Source organism: Oncorhynchus masou, chromosome 30 (assembly GCF_036934945.1).
Source record: "Oncorhynchus masou masou isolate Uvic2021 chromosome 30, UVic_Omas_1.1, whole genome shotgun sequence".
NCBI classification, from domain to species: domain Eukaryota; kingdom Metazoa; phylum Chordata; class Actinopteri; order Salmoniformes; family Salmonidae; genus Oncorhynchus; species Oncorhynchus masou.
This window is the reverse complement of record NC_088241.1, coordinates 55,310,081-55,332,211: the sequence shown is the minus strand read 5'-3', so window position 1 is coordinate 55,332,211 and position 22,131 is coordinate 55,310,081. Positions and strand designations below refer to the sequence as shown.

Here is a 22,131-nt window from a genome sequence, read left to right as displayed (position 1 = left end):
TGCCTGTGTTTGTTCTCCTTTTCTCTGGGCTATACACTATACTACCCACTATAATTTACCTGGAGTTATAATTGAGGATGTTAACTAAAAACAGGTGCTACATATATACACTACCGTTCAAAGGTTTGGGGTCACTTAGAAATGTCCTTGTTTTTGAAGGAGAGGCAACATTTTTGACCATTAAAATAACATAAAATTGATCAGAAATAGTGTAGAAATTGTTAATGTTGTAAATGACTATTGTAGCTGGAAATGGCTTTTTAAAATATATTTATGTAACATCTACATAAGTGTACTGAGGCCCATTATCAGCAACCATCACTCCTGTGTTCCAATGGTATGTTGTGTTAGCCTTTTAAAATGATAAACTTGGATTAGCTCATTGATCATTAGAAAACCCTTTTGCAATTAACAAGAAACAAAGAACTTTCTTCTGAAACTCGTCAGTCTGTTCTTGTTCTGAGAAATTGCCAAGAAACTGAAGATCTCATACAATGCTGTGTATTACTCTCTTCACAGAACAGCGCAAACTGGCTATAACCAGAATAGAAAGAGGAGTGGGAGCCCCCGGTGCACAACCGAGCAAGAGGACAAGTACATAAGTGTCTAGTTTGAGAAACAGATGCCTCACGAGTCCTCAACTGGCAGCTTCATTAAATAGTACCCGCAAAACACCAGTCTCAACGTCAACAGTGAAGAGGCGACTCTGGGATGCTGGCCTTCTAGGCAGAGTTGCAAAGAAAAAGCTATACCTCAAACTGGCCAATAGAAATAAAAGATTAAGATGGGCAAAATAACACAGACACTGGACAGAGGAAGATTGGAAAAAGGTGTTATGGACAGACAAATCTAAGTTTGAGGCGTTCGGATCACAAAGAAGAACATTTGTGAGACCGAAAAAATGAAAAGATCCTGTAGGAGTGCTGGGCGCCATCAGTCAAGAATGGTGGAGGCAATGTGGTGCTTTGGTGATGGTTAAGTGGGAGATTTGTACAGGGTGAAAGGGATCTTGAAGAAGGAAGGTTAGCACTCCATTTTGCAATGCCATGCCATACCCTGTGGATGGCTCTTAATTTGAGCCAATTTCCTCCTCCAACAGGACAATGACCCAAAGCACAGCTCCAAACTATGCCAGAACTATTTAGGGAAGAAGCAGTCAGCTGGTATTCTGTCTATAATGGAGCAGTCAGCACTGTCACCGGACCTCAACCCTATTGAGCTGTTGTGGGAGCAGCTTGACCGTATGGTTCGTAAGAAGTGCCCATCAAGCCAATCCAACTTGTGGGAGGTGCTTCATGGGGTGAAATCTCTTCAGATTACCTCAACAAATTGACAACTAGAATGCCAAAGGTCTGCAAGGCTGTAATTGCTGCAAATTGAGGATTCTTTAACGAAAGCAAAGTTTGAAGGACACAATTATTATTTAAATTAAAAATCTATATTTATAACCTTGTCAACGTCTTGACTATATTTCCTAATCATTTTGCAGGAAAACAAGGACATTTCAAAGTGACCCCAAACTTTTGAACGGTTGTGTACTTCAATGGAATTCCAGTTCAACTCCATCAATAAGCAGTATTTGGAAAGTCCGCATAGATAACATTTCAATAAATATTCTGTAGAATGTGTGTATTGTTGCTTCCAACCCTATATGGTGTGTTGTGGTCTGTGTGATAGCAGTGTTAAGGACACTTAAGGGCAGGAAGGCAAAGGTCAGGGAAATGTACTCCAATGTGTTAAGAAAAGGCACAATTGAATGGTCTAATGCAAGATAGATTAGCAGTTCAGGTTTAGGTTACTTAATCAATGAGAACATTGAGAAAGAGAGTAGAGTCAGTAAATAGACACTCAAAGTGAATGAAGGCTGAGAGCATGTTGGAGGAGAACACGAGATGGACAGTCAAAATAGTAAACATACGGCCAGTTTCACAGAAAGAGATGGAATACATTTACTCCAAGTTAATGTGATGAATCTACATTCTAGATGTAAACTGTAAATAGACTACAAGCCAGCCATGACCCGTTAGCATCCCCATTAAACTTCCGTTCCTGATCAGCATGGAGCAGCATGGGGTTCCCACACCCACCTTCCTGGACGTCTCCAAGCCTACAGCCCAGCTCCAACCTGCAGCCGCTCGTCTCCAATGTGGGGAATCAATTTCTTCTCCCTAGTAGGAGCTTTAGATCCATTTCATCTCTCTCTCTCTCCACCTACACGTCCTCACCCCACATCCTAGTCCCCCCTAGTTTCCATAGAGATGTGCCAAGAACACACCTCATTCACCGTTCAATGTTGTGATGTAGAAATATTGGCAAAATGTATTACTCAGAATAAAAAAGGTCCTACCGGACATTATTAATCAGGATTCCTAAGATATATTGTTGATATATATATTATATTGATACATATCTTAAGATATATTGGAGACAACATTAGACAACTGCTGTAAATAATGGAAAACTATGAGAATGCAAGGAAAACCGGTTTAATCTTTAGAGCAGATTTTGAGAAAGTATTTGATACAGTACGTCTAGAATCTCCGGAGAATCTCTAACAAAATATGTAAAAGGAATGTACAACAATCATTCACGTAAGATAATAAATAAGGGAATTATCAAGAGCCATAAAACAAGTTATTTTTTATTTAACCAGGAAAACCCCATTGAGACCCAGAGTCTCTTTTTCAAGGGAGACCTGGCAAAGAATGCAGCAACAATCAATACATTACAGAATTAAAACATACAACAATACAATACAACAACATGATCCGTCCGGAAAAAAACCATGTATACTCCTCTGTAACAGAGTCTCCCATCAACATTTTAAATTCATTCAGTGGCACTAAAATGTCTTGATGAAGGATTGTAGACTATTCCATGTGTCTGATGCACAAGAAGAGAAGGCAGTGTTGCCGAATACTGTAAATGTCCTGGGGACTTGTAGTAGCAACCACCGAGCAGACTGGGTAATGTAACTGCTGCTGGTGAAGGAGACCAGACTACAGAGGTAAAGAGGGAGTTTACCCAAAAGGGCTTTGTAGATGAACACGTACAGGTTAACCTCTCAGGTTGCCCTCCGTCACCATATCTACAGTACATTCAGAAAGTATTCAGACCCCTTGACTTTTTCCACATCTTGTTACTTACAGCCTTAGTCTAAAATTGATTAATGACAACAAAAAATATCATCAATCTACACACAATACCCCATAATGACATCACAATACCCCATAATGACATCACAATACCCCATAATGACAAAGCGAAAACAGGTTTTTAGAAACACCTTATTTACATACACCTTAGCCAAATACTAAATATTTACACTCAGTTTTTCATCATTCCTGACATTTAATCCTAGTAAAAAATTCCCTGTCTTAGGTCAGTTAGAATCAACACTTTGTTTTAAGATTGTAAAATGTCAGAATAATAGTAGAGAGAATGATTTATTTCAGCGTTTATGTCGTTCATCACATTCCCAGTGGGTCAGAAATGTACATACACTCAACAATTATTTGATAGCATTGCCTTTAAATTGTTTAACCTGGGTCAAACATTTTGGGTAGCTGTCCAAAAGCTTCCCAAAATAAGTTGGGTGAATTTTGGCCCATTCCTCCTGATAGAGCTGGTGTAACTGAGTCAGGTTTGTAGGCCTCCTTGCTCGCACATACTTTTTCAGTTCTGCCCACAAATGTTCGATGGGATTGAGGTCAGGGCTATGGGATGGCCACTTCAATACCTTGACTTTGTTGCCCTTGAACCATTTTGCCACAACTTTGGAAGTATGCTTGGGGTCATTGTCCATTTGGAAAATCCATTTGCGACCAAGCTTTATCTTCTTGACTGATGTCTTGAGATGTTGCTTCAATAAACCCACATAATTTTCCTCCCTCATGAAGCCATCTATTTTGTGAAGTGCACCAATCCCTCCTGCAGAAAGCACCCCCACAATATGATGCTGCCACCCCCATGCTTCACGTTTGGGATGGTGTTCTTCGGCTTGCCAGCATCCCCCTTTTTACCTCCAAACGTAACAATGGTCATTATGGCCAAACAGTTCTATTTTTGCTTCATCAGACCAGAGGACATTTCTCTAAAAAGTACAATCTTTGTCCCCATGTGCAGTTGCAAACCATAGTCTTTTTTATGGGGGTTTTGTAGCAGTAGCTTCTTCCTTGCTGAGTGGCCTTTCAGGTTATGTCGATATCGGACTCATTTTACTGTGGATATAGATACTTTTGTACCTGTTTCCCCCAGAATCTTCCCAAGGTCCTTTGCTGTTGTTCTGGGATTGATTTGCACTTTTCGTACCAAAGTACGCTCATCTCTAGAAGACAGAATGCGTCTCCTTCCTGAGCGGTATGACGCCTGTGTGGTCCCATGGTGTTTATACTTGCGTACTATTGTTTGTACAGATGAACGTGGTACCTTCAGGCGTTTGGAAATTGCTCCCAAGGATGAACCAGACTTGTGGAGGTCTACAAAACAAATTCTGAGGACTTGGCTGATTTATTTTGATTTTCCCATGATGTGAAGCAAAGAGGCACTACGTTTGAAGGTAGGCCTTGAAATACATCCACAGGTACACCTACAATGATGTCAATTAGCCTATCAGAAGCTTCTAAAACCACAACATAATTTTTTCTGGAAGTCAACTTAGTGTATGTAAACTTCTGACCCACTGGAATTGTGATAAAGTGAAATAATCTGTCTGTAAACAATTGTTGGAAAACTTGTGTCATGCACAAAGTAGATGTCCTAACCAAAACTATAGTTTGTTAACAAGAAATTTGTGGAGTGGTTGAGAAACGAGTTTTAATGACTCCAACCTAAGTGTATGTAAACTTCCGACTTCAACTGTAATTATTCAGACCCTTTGCTATGAGACTCGAAATTGAGCTCAGGTGCATCCTGTTTCCATTGATCATCCTTGAGATGTTTCTACAACTTTATTGGAGTCCACCTGTGGTAAATTCAATTGATTGGACATGATTTGGAAAGGCACACACCTGTCTTTATAAGGGCCCACAGTTGACAGTGCATATCAGAGCTAAAACCGAGCCATGTGGTCGAAGGAATTGTACTTAGAGCTCAGAGACAAGTTTGTGTCGAGGCAAAGATCTGGGGACCATCTGGGTACCAAAATATGTATGCAGCATTGAAGGTCCCCAAGAACACAGTGGCCTCCATCATTCTTAAATGGAAGAAGGTTGGAACCACCAAGACTCTTTCTAGACCTGGCCGCCCTGCCAAACTGAGCAATCGGGGGAGAAGGGCGTTGGTCAGGGAGGTGACCAAGAACAAAATGGTCACTCTGACAGAGCTCCAATCTTGGTTTCAAGATTGAACTCTTTGGCCTGAATGCCAAGCGTCATGTCTGGAGGAAACCTGGCACCATCCCTATGGTGAAGCATGGTGGTGGCAGCATTGTGCTGTGGGGATGTTTTTCAGCGGCAGGGACTGGGAGACTAGTCAGGATCGAGGGAAAGATGAACGGAGCAAAGTACAGAGAGATCATTGATGAAAATCTGCTCCAGAGCGCTCAGGAACTCAGATTGGGGTGAAGGTTCACCGTCCAACAAGAAAATGACCCTAAGCATACAGCCAAGACAACGCAGGAATGGCTTCGGGACAAGTCTCTGAATGTAACATAACAAAATGTAGAAAAAGTTAAGGGGTCTGAACAGTTTCCAAATGCACTGTATATAACAAGCACGATTTTGGAGGGTTAAAACGATTAAATATTAAGGCATTAAACTTGTCTTAAAGCCCACATTGTATCTAGATCAAAACTGTTTTTTTAGTAAGCCACTAAGAGAGGGCCATCCTATGTTGAAGAGTGGGCTCTTTACAGATTAAAACCTTACATTTCTGTTGGATTGATAATGGATCCCTGTTTAAAGTATCCTCCTTTTAAATGAAGCCATACAGAGTTGTTGACAGCGTTCCACAGGGATGCTGGCCCTTGTTGACCCCAATGCTTCCCACAGTTGTGTCAAGTTGGCATAGAATGACCAGGTTAAAGCTATGATACCTTATTGACGTCACCTGTTAAATCCACTTCAATCAGTGCAGATGAAGGGAGGAGACCGGTTAAAGGAGTATTTCTAAGCCTTGAGACAATTGAGACATGGATTGTTTATGTGTGCCATTCAGAGGGTGAATGGACAAGACAAAGATTTAAGTGCCTTGGAATGGGGTGTGGTAGTAGGTGCCAGGTGCACCAGTTTGAGTGTGTCAAGAACTGCAACCCTACTGTTTTTTTAAATAATCAACAGTTTCCTGTGTTTATCAATAATGGTCCACCACCCAAAGGACATTTAGCCAACATGACACAACTGTGGGAAAGCATTGGAGTCAACATGGGCCAGCATCCCTGTGGAACGCTTTTGACACCTTGTAGAGTCCATGCCTGACAAATTAAAGGCTGTTTTGAGGGCAAAAGGGGGGTGCAACTCAATATTAGGAAAGTGTTCCTAATGTTTTGTCCACTCAGTGTATGTAGTGTGTATGTTGGCTGCTCACTCCCCAAGACTGTTTTGTGGTTTGGCCCCCGCTTGGGTGTCAGTTTTTACACTTGGAGTGTTGTTTCTGTTCTTCTGGGTCTCATCTCTAAGTGTGTGTAAATCTCACAACTCCTGCTGGGACCGAGTCAGCCGTAAGACTAGCATTATGGCAACAGACCTCTCTAACTTAACCATGGAACATTTGTGTTGTGTGAATTTATGGGGTGGGGGGGTGCTGTACATGGTTTAAGAATAGATATGGCCCAAACAACTGTGATGTTAGTAATATATCCTTTCTTAAGCCAGCCGCCAAAACCTCAACAAAATGCTTTATCCTTATTCTAGAAAAGTATTGGATGGTAACTGTAGAAACGCTGACAGAATGGACAGATGACTCCATGACAGTTTGGACACTGTTTAATATTGATTTATTATAATTCATATGAAAAAGGACACTGTGTTTCACAGGGAGCAGGTACACATTCAACCTCAGGATACACACACACACACACGCACACACACACACACACACACACAGTTGATCATACAGACATTGTGCTTGAAATACACAAAACACAGTCAGGTTAGTTCACTTGGGGACACCTATGCATTTCTGCAGTTTCATCAACTGGAACTTGGGGTGAGTTGTGTACAGTCCTAATACAGAGACAGTTCTATAACAGGGCACAAAGTAGAAGTGAGTCCAAAATCCAAAAGCCACCTTTAAGACCAGCTACCCAACATAGTGAAAAGTGTTCCCACTGGGCACAAACTGATTGAATCAATGTTGTTTCAACATAACTTGTCAATGTATTATGACATGGAAAATATATAGGATTTTTTTTTGTCATCAACTTGTTTCGAGGGTAAAATTTCAACCACAGAATTATGTCATCATGTTAACCAAATTCCAACATAGACAGACCTTGTGTAAAATTGGTTGAATTTGTACCGTTAAAACACCGGCAAATCTTCAACGTTATATCTACTCAGAATTTAAAAAATAATCGGCTGGGCAGCACCTCTTACTGGAGAACTAATCTATCTACAGCTACCCTTTAGTCTCCCATCCAGGGTTTTAACCAAGCCCAGCTTAGCTATGATGTCACTGACTCTTACCTGTGTACTATTATGAGAATGATTGTTGAGAGAAACTAGATCAATTCAATGCTGCTATCGAAGTCATTCCAAAGTGTAGGTTTAACGGAGCAAATGAAATGTGACTATACTCATTTATCCTCAATGATGCTATTTAGGCATTTGCAAAATCATCAACAGCCATTGTTTCAATTCAAACCAGAATTCAGCAAAAAAAGACAGCAGAATAGGAATAGGTGTAGAACAAAGGCCTTAATGGGTCCGAGACCAGACTGGGTCCAAAATTCTAACTTTTCCCACCGGTCCGGGTCAGGTCCTGTTTGACTGTCATTGGGTCTCGGGTCTATGAAACTACAGCTGAAAGACCTGAGTGGACCTGAATGGACCCAACCTCGGCTCTGCATAGCCTATATAATATTTATTTTATGCTAATAAGGCCTATCCAACATATAATTACCTATTTGTTAACCAAAAGAGCAACTTGGCTAGCAAACATACATTTTTTGTAGCTCGGCTCCAATCGAGTCTGGTCTAGACCCGGACCAGTTGTTGTCGTGTCCATTCATATTCGGGTCTGATTGTTTTCGGGTCCGTTCGGGTTCCAGGTCCAACTTTTTGGAGCCGATAAAGACCTCTAGTTTCAAGCTCTAGTTGATAAAAATGAAATGATATTTAGTGATATTGAATTGTGTTTAGTTGTCAAGGCAACCATAAATTGGATTCCCGTCTCCATTTCAACCAAAAATCTAAGTTAAAGAATAGGACTAAATCAAAGTTTATTTAAAGTGCATTTAAAGATTGATTTGATTTAGTACTATTCTTTAACTTAGATTTTTGGTTGAGATGGAGACAAACTTAATTTGTAGACGAACTGTAATTAAAGCCAGACTAAATTAGTAACACAGATGGAACTATCCAAGCAGAAGATAAATCTCCTTCAAATGTTGATATTTGGTTGGCTGACTTACCAAGTCTCTTTGCTCCGGCCAAACGCCACAAATGTTTATTTCTTTTCCGCAATTAAGTATGTAGCGATTGATAGAGCAGTGGAATAATTCAATGTGAGTCATCAGGCAAGATATTTGGTTGTGTTGACATCCAAATACAATTCAACATCACTTTTGAAATAACATAAATAACATATTTATTTGTCGACAAGTTAACAAATTATATGTTGTATTCACGTCGCCAACTCAACCAAAAATAAAAGTTAAAGAATGGAACTATTCAAACAGTAGATACATTTCCTTTAAAATGTTGATATTTGGTTGCATTGACAACCAAACAATTCAATATTACTTTTATAATAGCCTTAACTTAGAGTAAATATCCTTATCTTACAAACAAATGTAAAGTTCAACCTTAAAATGAGTAACACATCCACGGCCACATTTTTAGGTTACTGTAACTATACATTATGTAATTAGATAAAGTGTGCAAGTTTAAAATAGCAAGCATCGGTCATCATAGGTCTGTGGAGATCTTCACAATCGCTTTAATAATCTGTGCAGAATCTCGAGAGGCATTGATCACTTGCTCCACGTACTTTGAATGTCATCTCAACTGCCTTCCAGGTCATTTGGTTCGGCTAATAGATGAAACACAGTGATGTCACAATAATCTGTTGTATAAATAAACAAAATATCTGACATTGTGTTCCCATTTGAACTTTGCTGTGCTTTTAAATGGTTGGCACAGTGATAGACATTTGGGGGACAACTAAACCAAAAATCAGACATTGTCTTTCCATTAGAATTTGGTTGTAAGCATTGTGATAACACGTTGGAAATTCAACTAACCTTGGCTGTCTTTTTGAGTGAATAGAGGCCTAACGGGTCGTCTCAACCAAATAATCCACCTAGATTTTTTTTTTTAACCTTTATTTAACTAGGCAAGTCAGTTAGGAACAAATTCTTATTTTCAATGACGGCCTAGGAACAGTGGGTTAACTGGGGCAGAACAACAGATTTGTACTTTGTCAGCTCGGGGATTTGAACTTGCAACCTTTCGGTTCCTATTCCAACACTCTAACTACCCTGCCCTGCCGCCCTGAAATAATGTGGTGTGCCCAGTGGGTCTTGTCCATTTTTTTGCTGTTCTTTTTCTACCCTCCTGAAGTGAAAAGAAGTGTTGGAAATGCCCTGAAACCTTTCAGCACAACTCCAGTCTACCTTCAGTAAACGCACACACCAGCACACACACCTCTTTCACAGGAGGGAAACTCAGTGAGGTGGAACAGTTGGCAGACAGCTTTTACGGCGTTATTATTTCTGCAATCTTCAGAAGGTTGCCGATCACAGCTACACACACACATACATACGCACACACACACACATACATATACACACACACCTCCTTTCAGGCACATTTATTTCCAAGTCCTTGTGTGAGTGTTTGTGTATTTTAATTTTGTGGGTTCTCTTGTGTATATGCAAGTGTGTGTGCGTTTCCACTCAAGGCAGTGGGTAGGTGTGTGTGTGTGTGGGGGGGGGGTGTAAGGCTGGAGCGTCACAGTCTGTGTCCTGTGTTCACTTCATTAGACATCAACAGGCCTACAGGGAGAGAGGGACTGTTTTTCACATCACACCGCCTGCATTTCCCATTACTTACTAAACACTCATATACACACGTCCTCACACACATACACACATACTATACACTCATATACACACACACTACACACTCATATACACACACACTACACACTCATATACTACACACTCATATACACACATACTACACACTCATATACACACATACTATACACTCATATACACACACACAGAGTACATCCGTTAACATACACCCACTCACCACCACATACACTGACAGTAATACACACACAGCACATTCTGTACATATAGTCACATACACACATAGCCACACTGGACACAGCACCCTCACTCGTACTGTACATGCACACATTCACTCATTTACAAACACATTCCACAAACGCTACACTGACAAACTTCAAGACGTTAAACCCACACACTCTGCTGCGTGTCATTGGCCCTGGTGGGCAGCATCACCCCTCTGTGTGTTGCTGAATGAGGACAACCAGACAGACATACCCCTGCCTCAATCTTGGGGTGAGGTCAGCTCACTCACAATCATTACCCTGAGGCAAATCTGCCAAACCTTTACATATCACACACATGTAGGACAGAAACACGCAACACACTGTGGCTGGTCAGGCACAGATCCCAGCTTCGGTTTTACGAGTCCTCTGTGTGAGCCTGAGTCCATATCATTCTCTCTCCAAGCTGGCGAGCTCCCAATGTCCCCATAAGGTTTCTAATGCAGTCCCCATAAGGTTTCTCACACAGTCCCCATAAGGTTTCTCAAACAGTCCCCATAAGGCCCTCACAAGGTCTGTTACACACAGTCCCCAAAATGGCTTAAACTGTTACTGGAGGGTACTTCTGCTCGCTGGTGACACTGGCCACACTGGTGGGTGGGGGGTAGGGGGACTGCAGCTGTCTGTAGCCCCCCTGGGTGGGGTCCAGGTAGACCCCCTGGGGTGGAGACATGTGGTGGGTGGCATAGCCGATGTACTGGGGGTGGATGAACTGTCCCTGGTGGGGCATGATCTGGGTGGCCTGCTGGCAGTTGAGCACGGAGAAGTTGGTCGGCATGTTGACAAAGACACTGGCGTCTGGAGGGAGACAGCAGGAGGCCTGGGCACGCATCATGGGCTGGGGGGCCGGGCGAGGCACCTGGGCAGGAGGGGCAGAGGAACTGGACGAGGTGGCCGTGCTTGATTGGCGGGAAGAGGAACCGCGAGACGTTCCCACGCTAGCCATCATGGGAATAGTCTCCAGGAGACGGCCGCCACCAGACCCGCCTCCTCCCCCGCCCCCTGATGACAGTTCCTGTTTGGGGCGGAGACAGTTGCAACAGCAAACGGCAACCACGGAACCCACCAGGACGAAAGCCACGAACACAGAGCCCACGATCAGGAAGGGAACGTAGATGGGTACTGTGGAGAGAGGAAGGAAGAAGGGTGAGGGAGTGGGAGGGAGGTTTTCAGTGGTTTGACGATAACAATTTTTTAACAAACAAGGGAAGAAATATGTTTTTCTTTCTTCCATTATCAAATATACACTATATATACAAAAGTATGTGGACAAATTAGTGGATTTGGCTATTTCAACCACACCTGTGGTTGACAGGTGTATAAAATCGAGCACACAGCCATGCAATCTCCATAGACAAACATTGGCAGTAGAATGGCCTTACTGAAGAGCCCAGTGACTTTCAATGTGGCACTGTCATAGGATGCCACCTTTCCAACAAGTCAGTTCGTCAAATTTCTGCCCTGCTAGAGCTGCCCCGGTCAACTATAAGTGCTGTTATTGTGATGTGGAAACGTCCAGGAGCAACATCGGCTCAGCCGCGACGGGGTCGGCCACGCAGCTCACAGAACGGGACTGCAGAGTGCTGAAGTACGTAACACGTAAACATGGTCTGTCCTCAATTGCAAAACTCACTATCAAGTTTTACACTACCAACTACTGTGATTATTATTATTTGACCGTGCTGGTAATTTATGAACATTTGAACATCTTGGCCATGTTCTGTTATAATCTCCACCCGGCACAGCCAGAAGAGGACTGGCCACCCCTCATAGCCTAGTTCCTCTCTAGGTTTCTTCCAAGGTTTTGGCCTTTCTAGGGAGTTTTTCCTAGCCACCGTGCTTCTACACCTGCATTGTTTGCTGTTTGGAGTTTTAGCCTGGGTTTCTGTACAGCATTTTGAGATATCAGCTGATGTAAGAAGGGCTATATAAATACATTTGATTTTGATTTGACCTACTGTATGTGAGAATGCTATTAATTGACTACAGCTCAGCGCTCCACGCCCTGGTGCCCTCAAAGCTCATCACTAAGCTAAGAACCCTGGGACTAAACACCTCCCCATGCAACTGGATCCTGGACTTTCTGACGGGCCGCCCTTAGGTGGTAAGGGTAGGTAAACAACACATATTCCACGCTGATCCTCAACACGGGGGCCCCTCATGGATGCGTGCTCAGTCTCCTCCTGTACTCCCTGTTCACTCATGACTGCACTGCCAGGCACGACTCGAACACCATCATTAAGTTTGCTGATGACACAACAGTGGCAGGTATGATCACCGACAATGACAAGATAGCCTATAGGGAGGAGGTCAGAGACCTGATCGTGTGGTGCCAGGACACAGTCGTGAAAAGGGCCTGACAAAACCTATTCCCCCTCAGGAGACTGAAAAGATTTGGCATGGGTCCTCAGATCCTCAAAAGGTTCTACAGCTGCAACATCGAGAGCATCCTGACAGGTTACATCACTGCCTGGTATTGCAACTGCTCGGACTCAGACCACAAGGCACTACAGAGGTCAAGCTTCCTGCCATCCAGAACCTCTCTACCAGGCGGTGTCAGAGGAAGGCCCTAAAAATTGTCAAAGATTCCAACCACCAAAGTCATAGACTGTTCTCTCTGCTTCCGCACGGCAAGCGATACCAGAGCGCCAAGTCTAGGTCCAAGAGGCTTCTAAACAGCTTCTACCCCCAAGCCATAAGACTCCTGAACATCTAATCAAATGGCTACCCTGACTATTTGCATTGCCCACCCCACCCCCCACTTTTACGCTGCTGCTACTCTCTGTTATTATCTATGCATACTCACTTTAATAACTCTACTTACATGTACATATTACCTAAATTACCTTGACACACCAGTGCCCACAGCACATTGATTCTGTACCAGTACCCCCTGTATATAGCCTCCACATTGATTCTGTACCAGTACCCCCTGTATATAGCCTCCACATTGATTCTGTACCAGTACCCACTGCATATAGCCTCCACATTTATTCTGATTACCCCCTGTATATAGCCTCCATATTATGTACCAGTACCCCCTGTATATAGCCTCCACATTGATTCTGTACCAGTACCCCCTGTATATAGCCTCCACATTGATTCTGTACCAGTACCCCCTGTATATAGCCTCCACATTGATTCTGTACCAGTACCCACTGTATATAGCCTCCACATTGATTCTGTACCAGTACCCCCTGTATATAGCCTCCACATTGATTCTGTACCAGTACCCCCTGTATATAGCCTCCACATTGATTCTGTACCAGTACCCCTGTATATAGCCTCCACATTGATTCTGTACCAGTAGCCCCTGTATATAGCCTCGTTATTTTTATTTGTTATTTTTATTTATTGTTTTTTTTAAAGTATTTTTCTTAAAACTGCATTGTTGGTTAAGGGCTTGTTAGTAAGCATTTTGCTGTAAGGTCTCTTCTCCTGACAAATCTGGATTTTCCAGGAGAACGCTATCTGCCCCAATGCATAGTGCCAACTGTAAAGTTTGGTGGAGGAGTAATAATGGTCTGGGGATGTTTTTCATGGTTCGGGCTAGGCCCCTTAGTTCCAGTGAAGGGAAATCTTAACTCTACAGCATACGTGACATTCTAGACGATTATGTGCTGCCAACTTTGTTCCAACAGTTTAGGGAAGGCACTTTCCTGTTTCAGTATGACAATGCCCCTGTGCGCAAAGTGAGGTCCATACAGAAATGGTTTGTCAAGATTGGTGTGGAAGAACTTAACTTACCTGCACAGAGCCCTGACCTCAACTCCATCGAACACCTTTGGAATTAATTGGAACGCCGACTGCGAGCCAGGCCCAGTCTCCCAACATCAGTGCCTGACCTCATTCATGCTCTTGTGGCTTAATGGAAGCAAGTCCCAGCATCAATGTTCCAACATCTAGTGGAAAGGCTTTGCAGAAAAGTAGAGGCTGTTATAGCAGCAAAGGGGGGACCAACTCCATGTTAATGCCCATGATTTTGGAATGAGATGTTCGACGAGCAGGTGTCCTCTTTACTTTCGGTCATGTAGTGTACATTAAGACAGGGCTGTTCTTTCTATAACAAGCAGAGCAGAGCGAGGATAGAACTTCCTCAGACCATAACCACTTACGCCCTCAGAGAAAACAAACTGAACAAACTACAACAGCAACATGATGAAGTGGTTTATTCTACCATTTGACATGATTTTGGAAAATACCCTCTTTCCTTCAACTAGTAAAGTTAAGAGACCAAGAGTAAACTGCAGTGAGAAAAACAGTTTGTCAAAAAGTTCAAGCAAGAGCTGTTACACTCATGTGTTTTTACCTCACCCAGAAACCCAAATGAGAGCGAAAGAGAAATGGAGTGAGACGGTGAGACAAAAGAGAAAAGAGGGAGAGACTAAATTAGAGGAAGAAAGGCCGAGACAGAGGTGGACTAGTGGCGTGTCTCCAGGGGGCCCCAGTCCCTCATTAGAAGTTATTAACTTTGTTTTGATCTGTTCTTATCCTGCGCGCCCAGCTGTGGCCCTCCCAACCCCCCTCCACCGACCCTGTACCTATCTGTCTGAGTGAGTTTATGCGTGCGTTTGATCTGTGTTTGTCTGTGAGAGGTGGGATTCTGTCTCATACCAAAGTTATGTAGCCAGAACTTATGTGGGTCTTCCTGACCTCTTCTCCTATATAAATCCACATCGCGCTATGGCATTTTAGCCAGAATAGTCCTTATACTGTATAGAGGCAGCGTTAAGACATATTGAGAGTGGCATTAATGATGGCTGGTTTGGAGTAATGCAACAGATCACAGATCACACAAGGCCTAATTCCATACATCTTTTCAACATGATATAGGCCAACCTTGCAGTGGGGCTCTAATACATACTACATCTCTCTTACTGTAACCTTTGAACCATAGTAACAGCTGTGACTCTGGAGATAAAGCAGGCTACTGTGTGTTGAATCCGATCATCTGCATGATTCTCGCATGATTAGCATGTAATTCACCCCTTAAAGTACACAGCTGTTTTTCTGCCATCTGTCTAGTGTAAACCAGTTCCAGGAAGTACAGTACCCAGCTAGCACATAACGTTCTGAGAACCATGTGTTTCTTATTGATTGGTGAGAGCGTGGTTGTCCTATGGTTATTTTGCATACAACCTTCCCACAACGTTCTGGTAATGGTGCAGGATAGTTGTTTGGCTTTGGAACATTCTCAGCACATTTAAGGAATTTGTTATATATTATATTTTCTTGCTATTTCATTACTTTAACAGACCTTTTCCTAAAAGTTCAAACATGGTGACATTTCATTTCAATCTTGGTAATGTTCTAGGAATGTTCTCCAACTGGTTTGACATTGGGAATATTTTTCAATAGTTCAGAGAGTGGTAAGAAAAATATTTATTCTGTGGGAATTACGTTTCCTACAGGTTTTGCTTACAGTTCTATTTAAAGTTATGTTCTCAAATTGTTCCGAGAATATTAAGAAAACTTTCCATAAATAACACAACATTTCATTTTTTGTTATTTAAAAACATACATTCCATTATCAGCATCAACAAAACTCTCTCTATCCTCTATCTTGTTAAGTGTTTCAAATCTGATCTTAATGAGTGCCTGTTTCCTTTGAATTGGGGACTGTTTGAATAGACTAAAATGAACAGCTTTGTATGTGTAAAAAAACATGGAATAGGTTTGAATCTCACTGATCTCACAATAAAAAATACATGTATTTGCATGATTAATGCCTAAGAAAGGGGTGTCAAACTCATTCCACGGAGGGCTTAACGTCTGCTGGTTTTAGTTTTTTCCTTTCAATTAAGACCTAGACAACCAGGTGAGGAGCGTTCCTTACTAATTAGTGACGTTAATTCATCAATCAAATACAAGGGAGAAACCTCGAAGACAATTGGCCCTCCGTGGAATGAGTTTGACACATATGAACGTTTTAAGGAAGTTATTCAAAAACTTCTAAATAACTTCTAGGCCTCAGAGCGTTAATAAAACCTCCCAGGAATACTTCCAAGGAAACGGAGTAAAACATTCTCAGAACCTCCCTCCAACCTAAAAAAAAAGTTCACTTCTGTTCTCAGAAAGTTTAAAAAGTGTATTACGTATGTCTCTGTTCCCACAACCAATGTGAAACCAAAAGCCTACGTTCCCACAACTTCCAAGGAACCAAATGTTTTATGCTGGATTAATCATGTTAAAATGACTTGGTAATGAAGCAGCAGGCTAACTCTCTTACAGAGTGAAGGTAGAGGATGGCAGTGCAGCCTACTACAGCATACAGAAAGTGGTTCATAGTAAACGGAAGTGTTCTTTGGGTGTTTCGTTAACTTTTGACCCAACAGTGAGCGCTCACGGGGAATGTTGGCAGCAATGGTTCGAGTGGCAGGACCAGGGCAGAGTTGAGGTGCTTCCTCGCACACGCGTACACACGCACACAGGCACACAAGCACACAGGCACACAGGCACACACCGGTTTGGAGCACAATGGGGAACTTGTTACATGACAACTGATTTCATGAGATTTATTGTTCCTCTGGTTAAGTTACTCATTTTCCAGTTTGAATACTCCAAAGTGTTATGGAGTGTAACTGTAACCCTGGGAGAGGCAGTGACTCGTTCTGTCATTTTCCTTTTTCATTCTCTCTCTCTCCTTAACACACACTTGTTCTCTCCCTCTGAGCAACATCAAAAGTCACCAGCTTTTCAAAGGACCATTTCAAGATGTCTAAATTTTGAAGCTATAGGCACTCATTAGATAAAACTAATTATGGGACAACAGTCAACTTGACTAGACTCAGTCCTAGATACAGTACAAAAGAGGTAGAAGCTGAGGCGCTATGACATCAATTTTATGAGCCCATGACCTATTTCCTATTATAAACTGGGTGGTTTGAGCCCTGAATACTGATTGGCTGAAATCCATTGTATATCAGACCGTATACCATAGGTATGACAAAACATGTATTTATACTCCTCTAATTATGTTGGTAACAAGTTTATAATAGCAATAAGGCACCCTGCGGTTTTGTGGTATATGGCCAATACTGTATACCACGGCTAAGGGCTGTATCCAGACACTCCGCGTTCTGTCATGCAGAAAAACAGCCTTTAGCCGTGGTATATTGGCCATATACCACACCCCCCCTGGCCTTATTGCTTCATTGAACAGCTGCTTCAATACCTCACAGCCAAACCATACCATGATCAGGTTTAGAGGAGCTTTTCTTTAAGAGAGTTATGTAGCTACTATGGATATGAGTTAATGCGCTAGGCTCCAGAAAGTCATCAAATGTCCTCCTAACAGCGTCACATGATATGTGAATACAGCCTATAGTCTGTCAGAGACACAAGTAAAATGGCTGATGGGAGAAGTGTAGTAATGACAGTGCTGTGACATTATCTGTTGGAGAGTGTCTATAGTTTCCATTCAGCCCACTAGTCTATTCCACACCTGTTGCTGGACTGGGGCTGGGACAGCCCTACACTGTCTGCAGTAATATCAGCCCCCATCTCTCTGTTCTTGTTTGGGCATATTATGTGTAACTGACTGCTCGTCCTCTCCCCATTCAAATCCCCGGGGTCCTCTCCTTTCCTGAATCCCACACATGTTCCTTCATGTTGAATGTTAGGCTCTGTTTATTGTTCTTAATGCATATACAGTATCCTTGGGGTTATTCATTGACATGGCTGTGTGTATCTTTGCTTTGTGATTAATTGGTTGCCCTGTACATAAAAAAATGAATTCAATGTACAAGCTGTGCCTTGCATGACAAAATACTTCATTCTTTTGCCAGTTTAAGTTATTTTGGCTGTTGTTCACTTTATGAAAATGTATTTGGCTCTTTCTGGAGTGATAAGTGATGACTCTTTCAACAAATGCCAAGAGAGAAACATACTGTATTCTACTCTACAAGAAAGGCATGCTCTGTTGATATGTATGTTTAATATCTGTACTACGTGTAGCCAACTATTTTTTTTCTTTGAAAAATGACCATTGCAAGATTTTTGACTCATAGTAAATGTGCCTCACATTTTGTAATGTGCAAGCACTTAATATGTGTGCACTGTAGTGTCTCTTTTCTTCCTATGTGATGCAGCTTTCTGTGCTACAACTGTAGTGAGAAGGTGATGGAAATATGTTGGAAACATGTCAAAGACATCAATAACTAATACCTGTTTGGACCTTGAAGATTTTCAGTAAATCTGCTTTCAATAAAAAATAATGAAGAATTATGACATCTGTTCTTCCAATCACACCCAATTGTTAGGCTAGTACTAACTCACTGCTAAGACTTAGATGAGGTTACAATGCGACATTATTCGGCGCTTCCGTTCCATGCGCAATTGGTCATGGACACCCTATCCACGCAACGTTAAAAAAAAGGCCTGGATAAAGTTAAAATGTGCGTTGAAATCATGTGAATGTAACTAGACGGTAAACGTCAGGAAGGAACATATAGGGGATTCATTCCTAATGTGTTTGGGATGGGAATGAACCGTTCACATAGGCCTATACCTCAGCGGAATCGACACGCAAGCGCGGGGAAATGATTCATAACGCGATTTGTTTTTATGAACAGAGCTGTCAGCGCCGTCGCGAGCCAATGGCCTAAAGATCCGGTCAAGTCCAAACTTGATCCTCGTGGGGACAGTGCGCTGCTCGAGCTCTGCAGTCCCCGCGGCGCGCGTGTGTTGCAGCTAGAACAAACACAGCTATTTATAACGCCACGCAGCACAATTTTCCATTTGTGAGTGCGTGGGTTTATGGTGTCAACTGGCTTCTCTGCAGCTGTTGCTGCCAACTGAACCGGTACGCTATCTCTAAGCGATTTTTAAGCTCCCAGATAGATAGCGGTTGAAAAAACTAGAACATACCTACATGTTTGAAAGAAACTCATAACTCCAATTTTCAATTAAGTATCATTTGTTCTAGGCCTGGGCCATTGTGGCCTAAACCTTTATTAAAATTAGGCAATTAGGCCCTCTCTTTCCGTCTCACTCATCTCCTTGAAAATGCAATATTGCTGGCGTAGCCTATAATTAAGTTAAACAATTTAAACTGAGCCAGTTTAAAATCTAATTTAGAAATGACATTATAATTTTTAGCAGACAAGGAGAGCTTTGCAGCCTTGAGGCAGAGCGTTTGGCACAGCTGCTGTGGCCCCTAAAGCTGGCCGTGCTGGGCCAGACAGAGTTCTTACCTGCGCCCGTCTCCTTGTTCTCTTTGCTGTCGGTGCCGGGTTGCTGGGCTTGCTTGTCGTTGTCACAAGTCCCCTGGTCCAGCCGTGCTTCATTCCTGGAGCAGCAGTAGCGCAGCTCGCATTTCCCGCAGCAGATGATGGCATCCTCACCATCGAACTTCTCCGGGCACTGGAAGCCCTCTCTCCATGTGCCCTGGGTGTCATGCCAACCGTGACAGTACTCCCCACTCGCCTTCACGTCAATAATAGCCAGGAGCAGAGTCACAACCACGGTGACAGACATTGGGAGACCTCCGCCACCCCACATCCCGACCATGGTGCCCGTGTGCACACTGGGCGCGCTATGAGACAGAGGCTTTCTTTCTCTTACTCTCAGGCTTTAACCTGGTTAACAAAGTGATACGGCGAATGAATGAAACGAAAGAGCGAGGCGACAAAATGGAAACAAAACAAACGACTTTGAAACTATCATTTGGCAGTGGAATTCCGTGGGTAATCCTACAGCCTAATTCAATAGATCCACAAATTTGTCACCAAAGCGCTCCTTTTAAAAGTGTCCACTGTTTGAAGTTGATCACAAGATTCCAAGTAGCGTTAGTAACGCTTGTTGAGAAAATAAAACATGTTCAAATATCCAGAACATAAATAGCCTACATTTGGCACCAAACTTACAAATAGCCTATTATTTCATAGCGCGTCTTTCACTCTCAATTTCACGGCTGTGAGCTCTCGGAGCCCCGGGTAAATCCAACATCAATCCAGGCTGAGCGGAATCCCTCTGGCATGGAAGCGAGGCTGTCCATGGTCTCCTGAAAATACGCTTCTCGGATGACTTTCCCCCAGAGATGCAGCGAAACCAACACTGGCCTTACATGTAATCCATACGTGCCATGCGAGTACTCTCACGGATTCTCCCCCTGTCCCTCTGTCCAGTCCACCAGACCAGCTATTTGTTTTTATCCTCTTCTAATGAGTCATGAGGTTAACTTCTCAAAACTGTTCTACAGTAGACTCAAATTTAGGAAACTAGACCATGAGACTAAAATCGAATCGAGCATGTTAGTCACAGTCTCTGGTGCTCATTAAGGATAGGCTGCGCCATAAAGAGACGTGCAAGAGATGTAAACTTTTCACGCTTTCATACAGTATTGCCTCGCAGGCTCTCACTCCTAGTCCATCTATGGCGAGAGTGCCTCGAATGAGAGGTGGGCTACTAGTTCAGCCATGCGCTTGCGCATTGGTTACTGACATTTTTCTAGACTTTTCAGTGCTCAGCTCAGCCAGTTGTCAGTGTGAAGAACTGTCACTGCATACGGTTCCGAGGAGCCCCACCGCTTTCTGAGGGTAGCCCCGGTGCGGCATTGGGTGTGGGTGCCCCCTTGGTGGCCGGCCGGCACTCATACATTATCACATTAAATTGACTTATGTGCATACAAACTTTGGCCAGGACGCACGCACGCGCGCACGCATTCTCTCACACGGATGTGAATTGACCCTCTCGAGTGAATATCCTATAGCTAGGAATTAGAATACTAATATGAATTTAATAGGATCTCTATGGTGAATACTAACTGATATATTAGGTTTACTACCTACTTTTTTTCTGTGAGGCTACATTACATCTTTGTCCTGATTATGTTGTTCGATGTTCAAGGTGAGTAGGTCCACTGTCTGTTCTGTCATATGGGAGCTGAAAATAATTTGTAAGATGACATTGCCACCTGGTGGTCATACGTATTAGCACAAATCCATAGAACCACTTGTGTTTTTCCCATGACTGATTATGCAAATACTATACATTGTTGTAATTTTATATTTTGAACGTGATGAAGAGTGGACCTATGTTTCAGGTCATTTTTCTAGTGTTTAGCTCTATCTCAAGCTCTCTTGCTACATCTACATCTCTTTAAAACAACTCTGTGTGCCTTGCTTGTAGCTGTTAAAAACTACATTTCCCATTATGCCAAAGAGCTCCTCATAGATGTTTTATAACTTAACCAAGATAGGCAACAGCCAGTCGTTTACAATGGGGAACAAATGAGTCATAGTGGCAGAACAAGCAAGGAAGTGGGCAGAGCCAATCACGAACTAGGGAGATCCTATTGGGTTGTTCTAGTATATCTGTATATTTCCGTTAGGGAACGCCTACTTTGTTAAGAACCCGTGTGCAATAACTCAATTCGCCTTTGAGCACCTTCTAAACAACGCGAGGTTGTAAAAGGTTTGCAAAGGGCAAATTCTACTAAACTTAGTCCACTATGTTCATACCAGATTGTAGTTTTGGGAACAGAAAACTGTATTGAGATCAAATATTTCATCGATGAGAACATATGCAGAATTTCGGCAAAAATCCATAGTGGGCTTCCTTTCACTACCATATTTGGGAGTGAGTGGAAATGGAAAGCGGATGCTTCACATTTATACAATCTGTGAAATATCTGTGTCATTGTTCTATCTGTGGTGTCGTTTGATTGGT

The 22,131-nt window shown here is 42.6% G+C and overlaps 1 protein-coding gene across 1 annotated transcript; it reads right to left on the bottom strand.

Moving 5' to 3' along the window:
• Positions 1 to 6,917: 6,917 nt before the first annotated feature.
• LOC135522815 (protein shisa-2) lies at positions 6,918 to 20,824 on the bottom strand. Its single transcript, XM_064949431.1, has 2 exons — positions 19,656 to 20,824; positions 6,918 to 11,583 (listed from the first exon to the last, which is right to left on the bottom strand). Exons 1-2 carry the CDS (start codon positions 19,969 to 19,971, stop codon positions 11,003 to 11,005), a joined length of 897 nt encoding a protein of 298 aa, XP_064805503.1. The 5' UTR covers positions 19,972 to 20,824; the 3' UTR covers positions 6,918 to 11,002.
• Between the last annotated feature and the right edge of the window lie 1,307 nt (positions 20,825 to 22,131).

Coding starts and splice junctions, on each gene's coding strand:
- LOC135522815 (XM_064949431.1), bottom strand. CDS start 19,971: ATGGTCGGGATGTGGGGTGGCGGAGGTCTCCCAATGTCTGTCACCGTG. Junction 11,584..19,655: donor GAACAAGGAGACGGGCGCAG/GTAAGAACTCTG, acceptor CTCTCTCCACAG/TACCCATCTACGTTCCCTTC.